The sequence below is a fragment of the Podarcis erhardii genome, assembly GCF_964252035.2.
Source record: "Podarcis erhardii genome assembly, chromosome: 2".
Taxonomy (NCBI): domain Eukaryota; kingdom Metazoa; phylum Chordata; class Lepidosauria; order Squamata; family Lacertidae; genus Podarcis; species Podarcis erhardii.
In genome coordinates, this window is record NC_138498.1 from 50272954 (window position 1) to 50292476 (window position 19523).

A 19523-nucleotide genomic window follows, 5' to 3' on the forward strand; every position below is an offset into this window, starting at 1 on the left:
GTTCACTGCTTGCCACTTCGCATGCTGATGAAGCTCATTTCCAACTATTTAAAGCAGATTATAAGACAGCTATATTTTAAAAATAGTTATCTTTAATAAAAAGAGAAAAACACACTGATTTTAAAAAGAGTACAGAGCAAGTTCTTGCGGGGTTGATGAATACAGCAGACAGAGCTTAGTCTTAACCAATATGTAATTGTAGAATGGCAGCTTGGGCTGTGAACCTTGGTATGACACTGTGAGCATGTCCCAATTTCCATCTAATAAATGGTGGGAGGTATGCTAGTTCTATATTAGGCAGATATGTTTAGTGATTTGCAATGAATCTGTTTTCATTGTTCATCTGTTTTTAAAGTATCAATTTCATTCATAATTTAAAAAAAATCATATGCCACCTTGGCACTTCATCCCTTGGTTACATTGACCGCCCAGAGGAGATTGGAGTGAAGAGCAATTTTAGACTTCTGTTTTAATACCTGACTGAATTTCCATCCAGATCTATTTAGATGAGTGGTGACATTAAACAAAAATAAATACATACAAATGTAGGAATTGGTGTGGAACCTGTGTGTATTGCTGTATGTAATGATCACACGGTTTTATTTGGTTGACTACATACATTACTAAAATAATATATGGTGGTCGCATACAATAAATCTATGCATGTATTTTCTCTACATGAGAAGCTCTTGCATGCAGGAAATGGTGTGAAATTTGTCACTTTTTGAAGCAGGCCCCTTATTTGGCTTTAACCATTAATTGTACAGATTTTTCCCCACACACATGGGAGCTGTGAAATAATGTTCTTCAGTTTCTTGACACCTTTTGCACTCAACTGTGAAACACCAAAATAAAACCACAGAAGTGTAAGTTGCTTAGAGGAACAGGGAGGTGATGGTGTTGCTCTGATCATATTTGGGGAAAGCAGCAACTCCTTTGAGGCTATAGCTTTCTTTCCAAATGCTAATTGCATAAGCATTATGAGTACTAACCTGTGTAACTAAACATGAATGGTGTGCTGTTTTGATTTGCATTGCTCAATAGGCAGTAATAAACACAGAGAGAATTCCATCTGCAGAGGCCAGTGCTATGACAGGCAATTTTCTTGGCACTGCGTGGGGCCAAGCAAAAAGAAGATCAAATACCTGAGCTGTAGTTGAGCCCAGGGTTATTAAGAGCCCCCACAACTGCTTAAAGAACAGCCAGTTAATTCAGCAACTGTGAATCTAGAAGTATTTGACACCTTGTGGATTGTAATTTTGTTCTTTAATTTTATTCACTTAATCATAATAGGTTGAAGCTAGAAAACTTGAAAGTCTTTTGTAATAGGGGGAATCCATGTGTGGATTGTGTGTTGTGCTGTATTTGCTGCTTTAAAAAAACCCTTCTTATAGAATTAAAACTGAGATCTGAATTACTCTAACCACCAACCACCTCATGTGCTCTATCACTGAGGTATGGTGAAGGACGGGTAAATATGTCAATTTTTGTTTCTCTTGATTTTTCATTAAGTCCAGCTCTCCACATTTTCACATTATTTCGCCATTTAAAAAAATTCTTCACTCCACTCCTGCACAGTATGGTTGCAGGTCCTGTCCCCAGTCTATGTACATTGAATTAAATGGCTCTCTGGCTGTGTTGAATATTTGTGTATATGAATCAGCCTCTCCAAAAGCTTACGGAAGAATGCAATGCTAACAACCAATACCAAGATAAAGGGCTACAAGACCTGTGTGTTGAGCACAATGCTCTACGGAACTGAGACGTGGATAACTTACACCCACCAGGAGTAACACCTCAATGACTCCCATAAGCACTGTGTGAGGGAGATTTGGGGCTTTACATGGCAGGAAAGAATCTCAAACAAAGATGTGCTCTCCCAAGCCCACATTCCCAGCATGTTTGCACTCCTGTATCAGCAAAATCTGTGCTAGCTGGCTAATGTCCACAGAATGGAAGATCTTCAAGGGCATGCATTATGGGGAGCTGGTTTCAGGCACCTGGACCTTTGGTAGACCAGCTCTGTGTTTCAAAGTTGTCTGCAAATGTGACACGAAGGCTGGCAACATTAACCCTCCTGTGTGGGAATCCCTTGCATATGGCTGCAGTGCCAGGAGACAGTCAGGTCATGTATCCACAGCAGTGACCAGAGAAGGAATGACTGCTGGGAGGAACACAGAAAGAAGAAACACCATGGTGCATCTGCAGCAGCAAACCAGAGGCCTTCATCTTCCCCAACTGCACAAAATGGGTATCTTCCATTTCAGTCAGTACAGTCATAGCAGGTGCTGTAAGTCTCCAAAAGTTTGACTTCACCTCCAAAGGTGTACTCTTCCACTGTCTTCTGAGACAGATGGATGCCTATCAACCAACCATGACTGTATGATCTGAAACCCTGGAAAAATAAGGATTTCCCAGTAATGCTGGAAGAGTCCCCCACTAATAGCCTTGCTCTCCATTATGTCTTTGCCAAGGTTGCCTTTGGCCTGGTACTCAGACTGTGCTATTAAGAGGGCTCCATGTATATGCTTGTTATGGATTTAGGTAGCACATGAACACTTCAGTGAGCAATGAAGCTTTAAACATTAGCTTAATGCACAGGTAATGACAACAGCTGCAACAGTGCATTGTGGTAATTTACCAGTACATTGAGTTGCTTGTAGCGCTTGCTTTCAAAGCTGGTGAAGTTGCAATTTCAGCTGAATTTGGGGAAATCACTCGTAGCATCCATTGTGCTGCGCTATTTCAATGACTTTTGTTTGATTTGATCATTGCAAAAATCTTCATTGCTGAATTTTTTTGGGGGTGAAAATCTGTAAATTTTGATAATAAACCTGATTTGCAATGGGTGTTGAATAATTTCGGTTGCAAATGTCGCATCCTGACAATATAACATTCATTTGGGTTTCTTTGGGGAGGAGGAGCAGATGGCAGGACATGAATGTTCTTCCATTTTCCACATTATGTTAAATAGCTTCTTTCTTTCTTTTTGTCATATTAATTAATTTTAAAATCTAGTGTACAATGAAGGACTCGTGCCTATGCTTACATGGAGGTCTGTGCTAAGTTGGCCCAGAATAACTGGTGTTTTCAATCTGTAAAATGTTCTGTGTACCCAGAGTTTCAACAGTAGTGTATGTGAGAATATAGCCAATTTCCTTGCCCAGCTTTCTGATCATGGAACAATTCAGAACTTGAAATATAAACAAAAGCTGACTCCGCAAGTTTTATCTGATCAAAAGCAGTACAGTAATGTGTCTCATATGGATGGCTTCCAGCTCTGAATCTTATCCGTGTCTCCTTTAAGCTTCCTGCCTTGCTACTTCGCAGTGAATAAACTTCAGAAATTGTTCACAGCTTGTCTTGGATATAGATGTGAAAGTATGATACAGGCAAACATTGGGACATTCTATATACCTGTTCTGTACTGTGGAGCTAAGAGTATAGAAAAATACTGACTTATTTTCACCAGGACAATAATCAGGACTCCACCAATCAACATTAGACTTGGCCAGACAAAAGTGAACAAAAGGAACTCTGGAAGATATTGTCTGTCTAAAAGGACCGTGGCTTCTTGTCCTGATGGGTCATAATAACAATAAAACACCTTGGCTTCTGTGAAATTTTGTCTTACTTTTTCTACATTCTCTTGCACTGCAGTATAATTCTTCAGAGTCGGGGGGATGTAGGAGCACTGCAGAAACAAAACAAACCCCAGGAAACCAGTTAATCATAATTACTCAGTAACAGGAAAAGCAGTATGCTTACCAATATTAGAATCAATATTACCAATATGCTCACCAATATTACCAGTATGCTTACCAATATTAGAAAAGCAGTATGCTTACCAATCATAGAATCATAGAGTTGGAAGAGACCACAAGGGCCATCGAGTCCAACCCCCTGCCAAGCAGGAAACACCACCAGAGCACTCCTGACATATGGTTGTCAAGCCTCTGCTTAAAGACCTCCAAAGAAGGAGACTCCACCACACTCCTTGGCAGCAAATTCCACTGTCGAACAGCTCTTACTGTCAGGAAGTTCTTCCTAATGTTTAGGTGGAATCTTTTTTCTTGTAGTTTGGAACCATTGCTCCGTGTCCGCTTCTCTGGAGCAGCAGAAAACAACCTTTCTCCCTCCTCTATGTGACATCCTTTTATATATTTGAACATGGCTATCATATCACCCCTTAACCTCCTCTTCTCCAGGCTAAACATGCCCAGCTCCCTTAGCCGTTCCTCATAAGGCATCGTTTCCAGGCTTTCTGGCAATAAGTGCCAGCTGTGAACTAGATCATTAATATATGTATTATCATTACTTTTGTATAGAGAGAGGTGAACTTCCAAAAGCTTCCCTCAGAATTTTACCTAAGCTCTTTTGAAACGAAGTGGAAGAACTCAAGCAATCTGAGGACTAATTTCAGGAGTCACTCCCAAATGGATTATTGGTTCCTATGGCAATTGGGTGGGCAGGAATAGCTATGGGGATGGAATTTGCCAATAAGTATGTTTATGTTTCCCCAGGGACGCAGGTGGCGCTGTGGGTAAAACCTCAGTGCCTAGGACTTGCCGATCGCATGGTCGGCGGTTCGAATCCCCGCGGCGGGGTGCGCTCCCGTCGTTTGGTCCCAGCGCCTGCCAACCTAGTAGTTCGAAAGCACCCCCGGGTGCAAGTAGATAAATAGGGACCGCTTACCAGCGGGAAGGTAAACGGCATTCTGTGTGCTGCGCTGGCTCGCCAGATGCAGCTTGTCACGCTGGCCACGTGACCCGGAAGTGTCTGCGGACAGCGCTGGCTCCCGGCCTATAGAGTGAGATGAGCGCACAACCTTAGAGTCTGTCAAGACTGGCCCATACAGGCAGGGGTACCTTTACCTTTACTATGTTTTACCCAGCCAGCACAGCACCTACTATAGGAAGGTGCTAGTGTGGAGAAGACCTTCCCCTAAGTCACCACCAGACAAATCACTACCAGGCACACTACAGTAGGGTTGGTGTCCCCTGATCTCAGGCAATGGGCTGGATTCTATGGAAGGAGCTGCTCTCTTGGACAACCTGGTCCTAAACTGTTCAGTGCCTTATAAGGTAGCAACAAAAACTTAACTCTGCTTGACATCAAAGGCAGCCAGTGATGCCTTTAGGATAGGTGTGTGAAAGAAGGTGTCACTGAGAATCATAACCACCACATTTTGTAGTGCAAAAATGTATCAAGGACTCTCTGGATTGCACTTTCAGTATTTCACCATAGTTAAATACACAGAATTTACCCCTTTATTGATGTCTAATACAGAGTATCTGAGAACAGAATGATCTGCTGGGAGTTATAACAATGGCCTACATTTCAGCGCTATTGTAAGGATTATTAAATCCTTGTGAAATGTTTTGAGGACTTGGGGGGAAATACAAAATAAATGACAAGAGTAACAAGAGTAACCAGTATGGGTGGGTGTTGGCATAGGCCACCCTACTGAGAGTGGCATCACTGCTGCTTACCTGGATAGTTCTCCCATAGACCTAACCTCACCATTGCCCTGCTGTTGGGACAGTAGCTCTGTGGCACTGCCCTTCCATGTTACCCATCCCTACTAACAGAGCTCAGTCACATAGAAGGGGAGGAAGGATGTCCAGAATTATGAAACTTTTGACAGTTGGAGCAAACCTGTTTCCTTGTGTAAGACAATCAGAAATTTTATTATAATAAGAAATTTACAATTTATCTAATTTTTCTTGATTATATATTAGAAATGGAGAAATATATAGCACTTCTAGTTTAGCCGCACAATTTAAGATCAATTAACTACTCACTGTAGCATTTTATTTTATGTATATATTTAAAAAAGCTCTCTCCTGTATGTTAAACTGAAAAGTAGAACCAACAGCACCAACAATGTAATAGAGAACTATAAATCACTTACTTCAAAGATGTAATTCTAATATGAGCAAGTATTTCTGTGCAATCATATTTCTTTCTAAAAGTCCTTGTGTGCCTGAGACAAAATACGTGAGCAACTATTGATGGCCTTGAAGCACAAGTTGAGCTTTCCATTAGGGAAATTTCCCATATTGTTAATTTGTCTAGGGAATTTTAGATATGCAATGTAAATAGGATTATTTCCTGCTAGACTATGAATTACTGTAAGACACTGAAACTAATAACAAATGCAGCTAAAAACAAACAAGTGAATGTACAAAATAATTCTGTTTAAAATAGTAATTCCCTATTTGGAAAAGGTTTTATGGCTTCTCTTATATGACTCAAACTGAAGTTGTTTGGATATATTGTAGGAATGAGCAATTTTCTTCAGTTTTGCTTTGCTATTCTGACACTGTGAGAACCTTTCAGATGGGCTCCATTTGATTCCAAAAGGAATTGTGAGTTTTAGAATGTCAGTAATGCTTTGTTTTTAAGAGCAAAAAATACCCCCCCCCACTCTGCTTCTTAGGTCCTATGATTTAGGAGTTATATCAGGTTTTTTTCTGATATGGGTCAGATATGTGTTTTTAATTATCCATAATTCATGTGTGAATGAATTATTTAAACATTCACTGCACAATTACAAAAAGCCAAAATGTTTTTAAATGGTGGTTGTTGTTATTTTAGTATTTTTTGAATGTCTTGTTGAATTTTAGACCAATACCTCTGCAAGAACTGCAGATTGATTCTGATATTTGATTTCCATTCCAAGTGAAAGCATTCAGGAATATGAAACTTCCCAAGCTGGAGACAAATCTGACCCAGGGGTCCTAATGGGCAAATCTATCAATTTCCATTTATCTGTTTCTCATCTTTGCAGGCTTAAGATCATATCTCTGTTTTTCAGCATCAGTTTGCAATTTAAGTCCTCATGACAATTTAGCAGTCCTCTAATGAGAATTTTTGTTAAGATATACATGTTTGCACTGCTATTTTATGAATTGTGTGCTATGAGATATCTCAAAGTAATTTACAGTACAATTTAAAAAAATGTATGCAATTTGCCCTAAATAATGCATTTTTTGTAAGTTGCTTTCAGTAATATATGCATTTAATGGTCACTATACCCTAGTATTTTGTGTACATTACTTGGCTGGAGAAATGCACTGCGAATTTTGGAAAAGTACAATTTTTTAAAGATGGCTGTTTTTCGGATTATCTTTTATTTCTGAAAATGCAAATTAGGTAGGTTCACCTTTAAATGTGAACTGCAGAGAATTTCTCTCTCATCCCTATAATAGTGGCTATGGCCAGAAGCATGCAGGCAATCCATGCAGCCAATGTAATGTTTAAAAGCCTCTGGGCCCATGTATTGGCCACATACAGTGCTTTTTTTCTGGGGGAGACGCAGAGGTACGCATACCCCTAAACATTTTGTGAATCTTTGTACTTTTGTCCATTTACTGTATTTATTTTTCTGATTTGAACTATAAAATGGTGATTTTCTTGAGTCAAAATGAGAGTACCTCTAAACATTTTTTTTTAAAGAAAAAACGTACTGGCCACATATCTTCAGAATCAGCACAATTGTCATTTAGGCTACACACACACACACACACACACACACACACACACATTGAGTGAGCAAGTAATGCATGTGGATTGTCCAGCGTAGCCTTGGGATATGGCAGATTTTGCCATCCCTGACCATAGTTTATAAATTCTGCATAATTAAAGGATTGTATAATGTGCTAGAAGAGAGGCTCTTGGCCAAAATGCTACTTTTTGCCTGCGGAAGCAGGGATAGATAAATTTTTGTTTGAATCTGTTTACATCTCACATCTAGCGTCACCTGGCTCAGGGTTAGGAAACTGTATCAGAGTCAGATTTCCTTGGGGAAATCTTTTACTTCTGTGTGACCAGGAGCAATGGCATTATGCTTATGTTATCTATATGTGCATTGGAGAATATCTGGATTTTGACATTGGTATGTAGATTTAGTATCAAGATTTCTTATGAATATAACTCAAACCTTGGGGTTTCTGAACACGGTCTCCTCCTGGTGATAAAGCTTTACCACTTGCCCGACAGGTGTCAAATTGACCATGATGTCCAGACAAGGATATTGAAACTTATTTTCATCACTGGAGCCATCATTGAATAAACAGTGCTGCTGTTCCTTGATGCTGGCATTTTTCAGTTCGCATATACCTTTATTGGTCCAGACACTGTAAAAACAAATAAGACCCCCCTCCTGCTTTTAAATGCAGTACCACATATCACAGCTTTCCAGAGTTATAGCCATGTACTTCAGCCCAGTACTACTTAAATATTCAACTACTTCATTTATTTCCATAGCATTTCAGGCTGAACTCCGGCAAATATTTTAAAATGTCACTTTTTCAAATTATGCAGCAAGCAGTATTGTTAAGAAACTGAAGTTTAATGAATTGTGTTGATGAATTCTATGGCAAAGTATGTAATTTAGACATTTTTCTCAGTGATTATCAAGCTTTTTTTCTCTGGGCCACAGTTTCAGAATAAAAATTTGCTCATGCTACACTGAATTTTTAATTGATAAGAAATACATTGGGGGAAAATAAACAACTTCTAGCAGTGCTTGATTTATAACATAGAACACAGCAACTTTATAATATGATCATGGGACATCCAGAAAATATAAAACAATGCAGCTGCATGAGAACATGGATCATTACCAAAACATAATTATAAACAGGCATTTTAAATATGTATCTTAAGTATGTATACAAACTCAGTGAGACAGGTGAGCTTGCTTTTGCCGGGCAATCTTATTTATATTAGGTCTAATTTGAGACAAAATCTCATATTCTCATAAACACAAAGAAGTCTTTCTTCTTTTCTGTTCTTTCATATTTGTCAGAGTTGAAAATCCCTGTTCACAATAATATGCCATGGAGGACTGTAGAAGAGTAGCCAATGCTCTTGAAGAGAGGCATGGCTGTATATAAAAAAATATTATTTTGCTACTATAATATTTCTTTTTTTTTATATTGTCCTTGAATCTTCCCGCCTCACTTGCCATCCTCTCCTGCCACACCAGTATAGCGCACCACACCCTTTGTGAACCACTGATTTATCTAATAAATTATATTTTGAAATATAGAAATTATCTTCATTCAATACAACTACTTTTGAGACGAGGTTCAATTTACAACTGTGTTACAGCAGTGTGTAAATTGTGGTGTATGATATTCAGGTGCCTGTTAATGAACCTTTGCACCCTCAATTCTATATATGACTGTTGTCAACTGATAACAAACTGGGAGTAGTCTATATCTTACATTTATTTATTTATTTAAATAAGGTTTCTTGTCTGGCCTTCACTATATGGCTCCAGGGCAGGTTGCAGCAATAGAATATACAATTAGAAAACAAATAAAACCATTACAATGAGAATATACATAAAACTGTTCCAGGTGGAACAGAATATAAATTCAGTCAAAAAGATGGGTCCCAGAAAATGAAACACCTTAACTGTCAAGAGCCCAAGGTAAAGAGGTGTGTCTCTAGCTGAACAATGAAAATGCTACTAGCTACACCTCACGTACATACGCCTCACATACATAGAGGATGCAAAGGTTTGTCAAGGTGCAAATGCAAGGGGTTATCTTGGGGCTTGTGGGTAGGCATTGAGAAAAGAGTATGGGGAGGAAATACCCCTTAACAAATGTGGTTGCTGCACATTTCTTTGCTGCCTTTTGCTAAAACAAAGGTAAAGGTAAAGGACCCCCAGACAGTTAAGTCCAATGAACGGCGACTATGGGGTGCAGCGCTCATCTCACTTTGCAGGCTGAGGGAGCCTGAGTTTGTCCACAGACAGCTTTCCAGGTCATGTGGCCAGCATGACTAAACTGCTTCTGGACACCTTGATGACTGCCAGAGCGCACAGAAACACCATATACCTTCCTGTTGCAGCGGTACCTATTTATCTACTTGCACTGGTGTGCCTGTGGATTCGAACTGCCAACCTTCTGATCAGCAAGCCCAAGAGGCTCAGTGGTGTATACCACAACATCACTTGCATCCCAACTTGCCTTTTTATAACCATATGTTACTGGCAGAGTTGGAAAAATTGAATATACATACATTCATCCCTGATTGTTTGGTTTCTGGTATTAGTCTCCTCTACCCTCCCCTCCTAAAATCTGGCTGTTATTAAATAAAGTTTTTATTATAGCAGTATTCCCTTACCTCCCCAAAACAGATGCTACTCTAAGTTCTGGTGGAATTTGCACAAATAGCTTTACTGTTTGAAAAAGAGGGTGGGTGTGCATGGTATATGAAATGACAGTGCCAGGGTAAATTTAAGATAAGCTAATTCCTTTCTCAAAATATGCACAGTTCACCTCACTGGCTGTGCCCACTATTTGTTAGTTAACTGTGGCCAGCTTGAAACGTTATCACTGTCACAATAGGGAACACCATGACGGTTCTGATCTGAGCCATGACAGCAAGGATAAGCATATTTCCTTGCTCCAGAAGCTAAAGCGCCTGCCATTTAAGCAATTCCAAGTTAACTTCTCTGTAGACAGAAATTTGATTAGGCATATTTAGCAATGAAGGTCTGTTATGAATGGATAGTTAATGAACATCCTGCCTTAAGTGCTTCCTAAGTGAAATAGAATTTCAGTTCTTAGAACACATTAATGTCCAGAATTATCTATGGTTAGTCTGATGTACTTAATTCAGCCAGCCATGCAGTTGTGGGGAACACATTGTTCGCTTCCGCAATAAGAAGTGTGTGATATGGACATTTTGAAACATGTTTGTGTGGTTTCTCTTCCTCAGTTTCAGAGGAAAGAATAATGGAAATTGCAAAGTGCTCGTCTTTGTGTGGCATGTTCCACACACAACATACATTGTTTCACGTGGAGAGAAACACTGGCTCAATCTTCAAGATTGCAAATTTTATTACTGTCAATGTTTAAATCAGGCCTAGATCATAAAATTTAATATTCCAAATGGACTGGACCAGGCTGTGACACTGAGACCCAGAATGCATTCCACATGTTGGGATAGTCCCGAATGCTGAAGGAGGAAACCACATACATGCCTGCTCAAGAAGTCCAGTTACCTTTTATTGTATAAGGGTACAATGGTGATTCCGATAAAGAAATACATTATCACTGAGCATGCTACCATTCCCAAGCCCAGGCAGAGTGCTCTGGTCTCCCCTCGTTTCTGTGCTGTCACCGGCTTTTTCCCCAACATGATTTATGGTGATGGATTCTGTGGCCTTTATCTCTGTGTAAAAATAAAATAAATAACAGAAGCAATCAGTTTTACCATTGTGGTGGTTCAACATACTCAAGAACTCATCCTCATCTTGCAAAGCTTGGATAATTGGTGGTTTTTTAAAAAAATCTACGCATACTTATTTTCTGAGAAGCAAAACTCCAAAATAAACCCAGTAGCATGTGGAAAGCAATTCACTGAATGAATTTTGCACATTCAGGGATAATATTAAAATCCAAATTTCAGATACTCATATTATCTATGTTTGTGTGTGACTTAATTGCCTGTCACATACTGTTTGGTTAATTTTGGAGTTTTACTGCACATACAAAGCTGGTCTGGTATGCTTTGTTTGTGGATGCAGCAGGCATATCAGGGACAGATGCATGTTGTCTTTTTATTTGTTGTAGTGGTCAGTGGTTCACATCTCATTCATTGGCTGCTTCATGGGGCTTGTATACTGTTACTTTAGCGTGCTTGATTCAACACTGCTAGAATTAGAAAGTGCAGGTGAAAATGACTCATTTTCAGTGTTCACCTGCACCTGTGGGCCAAAATGGATGTGATATTAATTGCTTGTCATGTTTTTAAAGCATTTCAAGGGAAGTTCCCATCAGTTCCAATAAATATATCTAAACAACTCTCCCTTGAAAGGCAAGTTGCAGCTTCTGTGATTTTTGTTGGGACTTTGGCATGGAGTGAAAGAGTCAACTTCTTTGCTTTCCACTCCCATTGTCCTGCAGCTCCTCAAGCTTCTCCTAACATGACACCCCCCCCCCCAAACAAAAACCTCCAGGTATGTTAACTGCATTCACACATTTGTTTTCTAGGCTGGCCCTATGAACAAAGGGATATCTATTCTTAATGGGCATTTACTTGATGCATGTGGTGTTGATTGGGGTAACATGGTTCATTGTGATTCACCTAGGGCTTGATTTTTTTCACTTGAACTAAGCCTTTTCAGTGTCTCAGTGTCATCTAAGCACTAAAGCTATTTATAGCTATGATGGGTATACTTGTGCAGAGAATCTGCCAGCAGCCTCTAATGCATTAACTACCATGTCATTTAAACCTGCTGTGAACAGAGTTAGACAAAATACATCCAGCCAACAGAAGCAGTTGTATAATTTCCATTACAGCCATAGGAATAATACATACTGGCACCTCTCTTGGGTTATATCTTGCTTGTGCCAGCTCCAGGCATAGTAACTGAGTGCTCTACTTTTGGATTTGGATGTGGGGTAAGTTCTGCATTAATACTTCTACCATAAATGATTCCCGGTGTCTCTGTCATTGCCTCCTCCACTTTGGCAAAGGAAGGTGGTGGCATAAAAGGAAAGTTTTGGTATTTCCTCTAAAGCAGTAAAGGGATAAGGAGAGAGAGATGTGACCTCTCTCCCCTATTGTTTTATGAGGGAAGACAGCCACTTGTGTCTTGGTGCAGCTGCTCTCTCTGTCAAATGAGTTGCTTTGATGAAATGGGGAAAGCTTTCAACTCCAGCCTGCTGCTGCATGGAGCAGCCTTTAGTGCTTTTCTGCAAACTGGGCTGCCTTTGAACATTCTTTTGAAAACTTCAGCTAGTTCAAAATGCAGCTTCAATGGTTTTTTTTGACAGGGATTAAGGCAGGCATAGGCAAACTCCGGCCCTCCAGCTGTTTGGGACTACAGCTCCCATCATCCCTAACTAACAGGACCAGTGGTCAGGGATGATGGGAATTGTAGTCCCAAACATCTGGAGGGCTGGAGTTTGCCTATGCCTGGATTAAGGGATTAAGCAGGTGGCGCTGTGAGTTAAACCACAGAGCCTAGAGCTTGCTGATCAGAAGGTCAGCGGTTCGAATCCCCGCAACAGGGTGAGCTCCCGTTGCTCGGTCCCTGCTCCTGCCAACCTAGCAGTTCGAAAGCACATCAAAGTGCAAGTAGATAAATAGGTACCGCTCCGGCGGGAAGGTAAACGGCGTTTCCATGTGCTGCTCTGGTTCGCCAGAAGCGGCTTAGTCATGCTGGCCACATGACCCGGAAGCTGTATGCCGGCTCCCTCGGCCAATAAAGTGAGATGAGCGCCGCAACCCCAGAGTCGGCCACGACTGGACCTAATGGCCAGGGGCCCCTTTACCTAATTATACATTATCTTTTTTTTAAATAATATTTATTAGATTTTTAACAAAAAAGAGTTACAGAATAATAACACACAAAGGAAAAATACAACCCCCCCCAAATTTAACAGAAAAAGAAAAAGAAAAAAGATAAGATAAAAACTAAAAATCCCTCTTTATGAAATCTTACAATCATTTACTTATTTTCGTGACTTCCTCACACCTCCCTTTTTTGTATTCCATTTAAAAATTTGTTCAGCAAATTCATACCCTCTTAATTTACCCTTAATTATTTATCCTCACATATTCTAACTTCGAATTTTCATCTAATATCAATCCCTTCTTGCATATTCTTATTTTGCCTTATTACTAGAACCACTTCATTTCATTCTGACGTCATTAACATTCAATAATTTTACAGTGTTTCTGTAAAAAGATTTTAAATTTCTTCCAATCTTCTTCCATTATCAACCACCACCACCACATTGGTGACCAGACTATTTCTGAACTTATCTCAAAGTGCTGGTGGTGCTACCTTCTTAAAGCTCTAGTTTACAGTGGTACCTCGGGTTACAGACGCTTCAGGTTACAGACGCTTCAGGTTACAGACTCCGCTAACCCAGAAATAGTACCTCGGGTTAAGAACTTTGCTTCAGGATGAGAACAGAAATCGCACAGCTGCAACAGGAGGCCCCATTAGCTAAAGTGGTACCTCAGGTTAAGAACAATTTCAGGTTAAGAACGGACGTCCAGAACGAATTAAGTTCTTAACCCAAGGTACCACTGTACATAGTTAGGAACAAAAGTTCTGCAAGGGAAACCTGCTCATGTACAGAGATTATCGTCATCAGAAGGCTTACTCAGTGCTGGTGACTTATTTATGGATTTCTTTTCCCTGTGAGGCTCACCTAATATGAACACTGATATCTTTTTGGTGCCAGGCAGGGGTGTAGCATGGGTGTGTGCGGGACTGTGGCCCTGGGTGCACCGTTTCTGGGGGCATGAACTAGGTGCCCCCACACAGGGATCCCCATTTCACCCTGCCTGCTGCCAAGGATCTCTGGGCTCCAGAGCCCAGCCTGGTCTCGTTGCCACATCCCCAACCCACTCACAGATTTGCCTGCCAAGAGCTGCATGAGCAGGCCAGGCTCCTCCCTGCATGAGCAGGCAGGAGGTACAATATGGTCCCGCATGGCTCGAGTAGTGAGGGCTGGGCTGGTGCACAGGCTCCGTGAATCCCCTGTACCCTGTGTGCGCCCACCTGGCGGCATTAGCCGTGAGGACTGGGCAGGCTCAGTGGATTCTCTTCACACCTCCAACCCCCACCCCTGTTCGGCACGCATGTGCGGGCAAATGACGCAACACTGCTGGTGCCAGGCCAAGGCCTTTAAAATGCTTTACTAGGCTTTTAGTTGTTAAAATTGGGTATTTCTTTATTGCTACCAATGCTGTATCTGCCACAATATGCTTTTTTATTGTTCTCAAGTTTTAGATTTGTGTGTGTGTGTGTGGGAGAGAGAGAGAGAGTTATGAAAGCAGTCCTAGGAAGATCCCATGCATTTTGGTTTAAATATCATAGATCTTTGAAATGGTTCAGTGATATATTGTTGTCTCATGTGGTATTATTCCATCATTTCAAGATTGCTTAGAAATTAGTATACAATGCCTTAACAAGATCATGTCTCTCTAAAGCTCACATGAGTTTTGCTACTCGAAGAGATAAGTACGAACACTTTCTTTTTCTGGTGCATTGTACTTCTAGGTTAGCAGAAAAAGCTAGAAATGTTGAGATAATGTTGACTGTTCTCAGGGTAACAAAACTTTCCATCTTTCTAGGGACTGGGTTAGTTTTATCTAGAAGCAAAATATTTTTAATCGCAGCATTCAGCAGCTTCATTAACTGTGAAGTGTTGAGTTTTGCAAAGTTGACCTAGCAGAAGAGAAAGTTTGAAGGGAAGGAATTCATTGCGATTCAGACACAGTCCCTCGGTATTTTCAAGAACCAGTCATCATCTTGAAAAAGACATGAGCCGCCATACCTGATTACTAAGGTTTTGAGCAGTGATGGACATTCCTATAACCATGTAGATGCAAGTCCTTTAGAATGACATTGTAAGGCAGATGTTCTCTGTTGGGCCTGTGAGGAGGGGAATAAAGAGGATATGAAATAAGAAGGGAAAATAATAGATTTTGTATTCATTTCTTCTTCCTGTGCCCCCTGGTGCCCCCTCAATCTACTCAGGAAGTTTGGGGACCCCCCAAACAGGTTTAGAAGGTGTATGGGGTCATGTGGTGTTAGTTATGCATAGTTATAGACAGGGCCATCCTGTCCAGGAAGCAGATTGAGGCAGCCACCTCAGTTAGCAGAATCCAAGGAATGCTTCTGTGTGAGCTCACCAGATCCTGGAAGCCACAGCCACACCACCCCAACATCCCTGGTTGTGGACCTTAAAGTCCTTTCCAGTTCTGCAATATGGTCACCTTACCTTAAACCACCCATGTAGGCCTAATCCCACTTTTATGGATATTTATCCAACTCTGTCTTCTGATTTATTTATTTATTTAAATGTATACAGGGCTTTTCACCATCTATATTAGCAAGTGGCTTACAACAATAAAATATGCAAAGTTTAAAATCTAAGTTGAACCTTCTAGAGTTAAACCCAACTGATTTTCAAACCCCGTCAAGGAAACTCAGAGACAGAAAATTAAAGCAGTGCAGGAAGAGAGTGATGAGTCTGAACACTGGGAGGATGCCCTAAGCCTGACTTTAGAATCACCATATCAGGATGTCCACATAGTGGGAAATACTAGAGTGGGGGGGGGGGAGAGAAATACCTACACTGCTACATTCATCATCATCATCATCATCATCATCATCATTATTTCTTGAATTTGGATACAGCCCTATACCCACAGGTCTCAGGGTGGTTTACAGGATAAAATCACAATATAAAACTACAAAACACATAATCAAAATAGAAATAGAAACAAACCAATAACCCCCATTTTAAAAGGGCATTGGATGTGAATCAGCCAAAGGCCTCTTTAAAGAGGAACGTTTTTGCCTGGTGCCTAAAGGTATATAATGACGGTGCCAGGTGTCACCCTCCAGAACTCTTGTGGAGAAGGCACACAAAGAAGGGCCTCAGAAGATGATCTCAGGTGTTGGACAAAAATCCAGTTCACTTTCAGGGAGGAGGAGGAGGTCCTTACTTCTGCAAGCATGGCACCTAGATGCAAATCTGCTGCCCCTCCTGAAGTGCCACCTGAGGCAACTGCCTCAGAAAGTCCTGAGGTAGCACAGGCCTTGGTGATGAAGCACCAGGAAATACAAGGGTTATGTACCCCTCAGTCACCACTGCTTGTCTCTGCATCAAATGGTCCCCCAACTGCTCCCATCAAGCCTTAGGACCCTGCAGGTGGAAAAGTGGCTTGGGTTGATAATGGAGCATTTCCCCCTCCCCACCAATATACACTGTTGTTCTCTTCCAAACACCCCTCCAAGTACAGCTGCTCCTGAACAAAACAAAATGAAAGACTGGTTTTGTAATGCGTGACACATGCAGCCAGACCCAAAGCACATGTTTGCATGCTCTTCCTTGTATGCATACATTCTGTTAACTTTGCTAGTTTATACTGACAGAACAATTCATGGTCTGCTCATTCCTGTGTCTAAGTTTAGTGCACGTACACAAATGGTTTAGCAATCCTACAAATTAACTTTCTGCTCAGCTGCTGGGGGGCGCTTTTTGTTGTTAAAATTATATAAATTGATTGAATTTAAAATGTCAACAGAGAGTTTAAATAGAACCTCATTCCCAAGCTTTGTGTTTGTGCATATGAATACAATGTGGAATTTAAAGCAATGAAAGAATAATGTCTGTGATGAAAACCCTAAATGTACATTGGGGTAATTTCAGTTCTGACTTAGAGACAAGCTTGTATTTTAGTAAATCAGCTGAAGCAATGTTAAAAGAAGCAATGCTAAAAGCTCCAAAGCTACATCTAGAGACTTTGAATCCTAAACTTTTTGTGGCCTTGCTGAATGTTGCTGGGTTTGGGAATTATTGTTTATGCATGTTGTATGTAATCATGGAACTCTGCTGCTACTCATGATAATCTTCATATTATGCTTGACCTGCGGGTTCAGCTTCTATGGTGGATTTTAACTTTTAGATACAGAGTTCTATTTTTCTCCAGAGGAAATCCATTTCCTGTGGTAGTTCTTTTCAGTGAAGTCTCTGGTTGTAGGGCAAGAACTACCATAGTTTTCGCCCTATAGGACGCACTTTTTCCCCTCCAAAAATGAAGGGGAAATCTGTGTGTGTCCTATGGGGCGAATGCAGGCTTTCGCTGAAGCGTGGAGAGCGAGAGCCCCGCAGGGCTCCCTAGGCTGCGGATAGCAGCCTGCTGCCCGGAGCGCGGGGCGCGCTGAATCAGAGCGCCCCACGCTTTGGGCAGATATCCGCGGCTGGGGGAGGAAATAATTCCCCCCCCTTTATTTCACCCCCCCAAAAAACTAGGTGCATCCTATGTGCCGGTGCGTCCTATAGAGCGAAAAATATGGTACTTGAATTTCTGCAAGTCAGCCTCATAGGGCTGCAGATTGTTGGGGATGTGGGGACTTCACAAGCCATGTCAATCTTCAAGTCAGCAAAGTTTTGCATGACCTACAGTCATAACATGAGGGATAAAGGATAATTTATTTCTGTAACCTATTTGAATCAAAGCTCAGTACACACTCCCTTGAGTTCTCCTCCATAAATTTGTTATGTGAATTGTTACCTTGTAGGTGCTGTCTGGTGATGCTGTCCTAGAAATAAATCTTAAGTGACACAAGATGGGAAGAATAACACAGGGCCTCTGTAAACAGACACAACAATTACTTTTGTAGACAAAATAACATGGAGCCATGAAGGTGTGTTTGTAACTTTCAGACACTTTGAAGAAGGACAGCAAACTTCATTTCTGCTTTTTTAAACTTTGTTTCTTTTATTCTTTGCCTCCTGGTTTGGCTTTTCTTTGTGTTTGTCTTGTTTGGGGTTGGTATTGCATAGTTTTCCCACTGAGTGCTTTATTTTGTTTTGTTTTATAATTTGATATGATTTCCTGCAATAAATGTTATCAGGATTATTCACATGTGACTTTTTGGGTTTCTTTATTTAATCTCTTAACCCATTCTATCACAAAAGCTCTAAGATACATGTAATAAAAATGTGTCTTTTAATGAAAAGCAAAACAACGCAAACAAACTTCTAAAGTGGCTCTTGGTTCATTCCCAGCCATGAAAGGGCTTTTTCCATTTAGTATTCTTAACCAAAAATTAATGACTACAAATCCACAGAAAAAATAAACTAGGAATGGGCATATCAAATTCACTGAATTCCTTGAGAAAAATTTGTTGCTGAAGCAAAGGATATTCATTTAGATGAAGCTAGAGCACTGACCCTCACAATGATGCCTTCACACTGTGCAGTTCACAAGATCTTAGCATATATTATTCACTTTATTTTCTTCTGGTCCCTATATAATTTTTATAAGCAAAGGATTCAGTGAAACATTTCCTCCTGTGACTTTTTTTGTCCATTATTCAAAAATTTATTTATTTTTTTGTCCTTTGCTGTCTGCAATATTTCTGAAATGTGTTTGCTATCTAGATGGGGTGGGGATGCTTCAGGAAATTTAGAATTGTTCTGTTAAAACACTCACACACCAAAACGACAGCAAAGGATTGCAAACAGGTAAACAAACTTCTCTGAAATATTACTTACAATTGCAGGGAATTGGTAAAGTCTTTGCCCAGAAGGTCTTGTGTTCATAATGTTTTTGACATATCCCGAGTCTGTTCCATATTAGCAATCAAGCAGCAGCAAATCCACAGCTGAAAAAACTACATTACACAAAACTTCCTTGCCCTGATTGCTGGGACTGGACTTTTAGCTTAGCTCACTTATTATGAGATTTCTGTTACCATAAATGGTAAGGTATGGAAGTGTGCAGTCTTTTCAAGATTAATTGCTGCAGACTCTAAGCTGACCCACAGTGTTATGAACAACTCCAACCTAGGGCCCTATTTTCATTTGTACTAAATACAATAGATCTCTAAAAGATGCCTATTTGGGGGTACCTGTGTCAAATTATTGTATATTGGTTTCCTCCATTAAATGAAAATATATTTTCAAACATGAATTTTAAGTTAGATCTTGTGTGGTGTGTGTATAAAATAAATATTC

The 19523-nt window shown here is 40.4% G+C and overlaps 2 protein-coding genes across 10 annotated transcripts in view; one reads left to right on the top strand and one right to left on the bottom strand.

Moving 5' to 3' along the window:
• KCNIP1 (potassium voltage-gated channel interacting protein 1) overlaps positions 1–19523 on the top strand; it is a 573342-nt gene that overhangs the window by 115009 nt on the left and 438810 nt on the right. The gene's annotated exons all lie outside the window — the stretch shown is intronic.
• Positions 75–19330, bottom strand: KCNMB1 (potassium calcium-activated channel subfamily M regulatory beta subunit 1). Of its 2 annotated transcripts, XM_081852188.1 has the most exons (5): positions 19062–19247; positions 15327–15424; positions 11030–11199; positions 7946–8141; positions 75–3694 (listed from the first exon to the last, which is right to left on the bottom strand). In XM_081852188.1, exons 3-5 carry the CDS (start codon positions 11164–11166, stop codon positions 3410–3412), a joined length of 618 nt encoding a protein of 205 aa, XP_081708314.1. In that variant the 5' UTR covers positions 11167–11199; positions 15327–15424; positions 19062–19247; the 3' UTR covers positions 75–3409. The 2 variants fall into 2 exon arrangements, with proteins under 2 accessions (XP_081708314.1, XP_081708315.1); XM_081852189.1 differs by lacking the exon at positions 15327–15424 and having other exon boundaries at positions 19062–19330.